Source organism: Pteropus vampyrus, unplaced genomic scaffold, assembly GCF_000151845.1.
Source record: "Pteropus vampyrus isolate Shadow unplaced genomic scaffold, Pvam_2.0 Scaffold317, whole genome shotgun sequence".
NCBI lineage: Eukaryota > Metazoa > Chordata > Mammalia > Chiroptera > Pteropodidae > Pteropus > Pteropus vampyrus.
The window spans coordinates 156,360-158,346 of NW_011889098.1; the positions used below are offsets into that span (position 1 = coordinate 156,360).

Here is a 1,987-nt window from a genome sequence, read left to right on the forward strand (position 1 = left end):
GCCTCCTTGACGGACACAGCAGAAAGGCACGGGGCGGCGAGCCACAGATGGCAGGGTGGGCCACGGGGGGCCGGCGGTGGGGCTGCCCTTACTTTCACGTTTCTTCATAATCCACAGGATAATTTCCTTGAACTTTTCAAAATTTTTCTTCAACCTGAAAGGAACGTGAGTTATCTTTAAAAGCTGAGGCTAAATTCATGTTCACCTGTCACGCCACACAGTGTAGACTGTGTTAGACCCTGCCCAGCCTCTTTCCCAGGTTGGAAGGTGGGCTGACGGCTCACTCGGTCCCAGCTTTTCTTCTAGTTAGCACTCAGGAATAAAGGGACAGCACATGGCATTGCTCAGTGCTTCCCTCCTGGCCTCTAACTGGCCTTCAGCCTGGGCACCAACTAGGCTGACCCCAAATCTTTTAAAATAAATTCAATGAGAGACAGGACTGGCAGGTCCAAGTGCAAGGCTGGTTCTATGAGCTAAGCTCACAAAGCTTGATTTTTCTGTGACTTGTAAGTAAGTACCCCAGTGAGAGTGACATTTGGAAATCGCTTGGACTAGATGGAGCTGCTTGAAACCCGTTGGCATTTGGTAGGAAAGTTTCCAATGATCTCACTCAAAATGACACCGTGAAAACCACCCAAAGGTGCAGCTTTTCAAAATAACCGAGCCCTTAAGCCCTTGTCACGTCAGTGCGCAGAGCGAGCCATGCTGGCATTTCGGAGGCTCGGACGGCTGAACGTCCACATGAAGGTGCCCTCCAGGGGTGGCCGTGTTTCCTGGTACTCAGATCAGAGAGAATGTGCCAGAAGGAGGGAGCGGCCCAGGCTTAGTTATGAGAAAGGCCTTTGAAATGACAGGTTTTACGTTCCCAGTTCAGATTCCTTGAAGAGAGCGTGACCATTTAACCCCAAGCAGCCCCAGGGAGCAAATCCCCCTCCCTGGAAAGGGCTGGACATTTTCACCTGGCAGAGCGGGGGTGACTGTTCTACCCTAGAAGCAAAGGCTTCTAAGGACGTGAGAACGACCTCTTCAGGGCCCATTTGCACCACACGTTATTTGTCTTAGTGACCAGCACTTTGAGTGGAGGGGAAGCAGTGACCTAGCCCTCCGTGGATCTGAAAGCTTGGGTGTTCTTTGTGTTTGGCATTGTGTATTTTGCCTTCCCCTTTCCTAGAGAAGCCTCGGGAGTCACTGGCCCCAGGATGCTACTGAGCCCACAGTGGAAGTTGCTGGCAGTCAGTCTGTCTTCTTGATTTTGGGGGAAAGCCTCAACTCACCGAGGAGGTTATGCAGGGCACCCCATCCCCCACAGCCCGTTCCCCTGTGCCCCTGCCAGAGAGTTTGCAGTAAATCCATGGGGGGCCTGAAAGCCACCTTGCTCACCAAGGCTTCTGACAGCCGGATGAATGAAAATCTAGGCTTCTATGCACGACACACAGGCTGGATGTACAAATGGAGTTCTGGAATATTCTGTGACCTGGGGTCATGCCAACTAGAAAGGTGTGGTGCCAGCCACCGTCTGCAGTAACCTTATCATTCCCCGCTCCACATAGGGGTTCTGGCTGTGAGTCCCAGGTCAGCAAAGCCCAGGGCTCCCCGTCCAGCGAACATGGGAAAGCACTAGCTCGGCCTGGGATGTAGCTAGGGGGTTTCTTGGGCAGACGCCCCAGATCTTGATTTCCCACTCTCCCCTCTCGTCAAAGGACCAGGCGTCTGGCCTTGCTCCCCAGGCTTTTGTACAAGTTCATGGTCCCTTCGAGACAGTTCCTGCCCTGGGTTTCCAACCTCTGTCCCTGCTCCCCTTAATCCTGTCCCGGACCTCCCATGCTTGGAGGTCTCTCCTTGCTCTGGAGTTTCGGCAGCCAGATTATTCTGTCCCCTGCCCCGCATCTTACCGTCACCCTGTGCTTGGCTCGTACCTGCTCTTTGACTCAGGGGACCTGCCTGGCCCTGGCCTGGCTCTTTTCTCTGCTGCCACCTCTGGCCTACT

General features: G+C 53.7%; 1 protein-coding gene across 1 annotated transcript in view; it reads right to left on the reverse strand.

The window, feature by feature from the left end:
• Positions 1–1,987, reverse strand: part of ERICH6B (glutamate rich 6B) — a 36,805-nt gene that overhangs the window by 15,973 nt on the left and 18,845 nt on the right. The window contains exon 3 of the mRNA XM_011377593.1: positions 93–154. Within this exon, the coding sequence (XP_011375895.1) occupies positions 93–154 (62 nt within the window). The remainder of the gene's footprint in view (positions 1–92; positions 155–1,987) is intronic.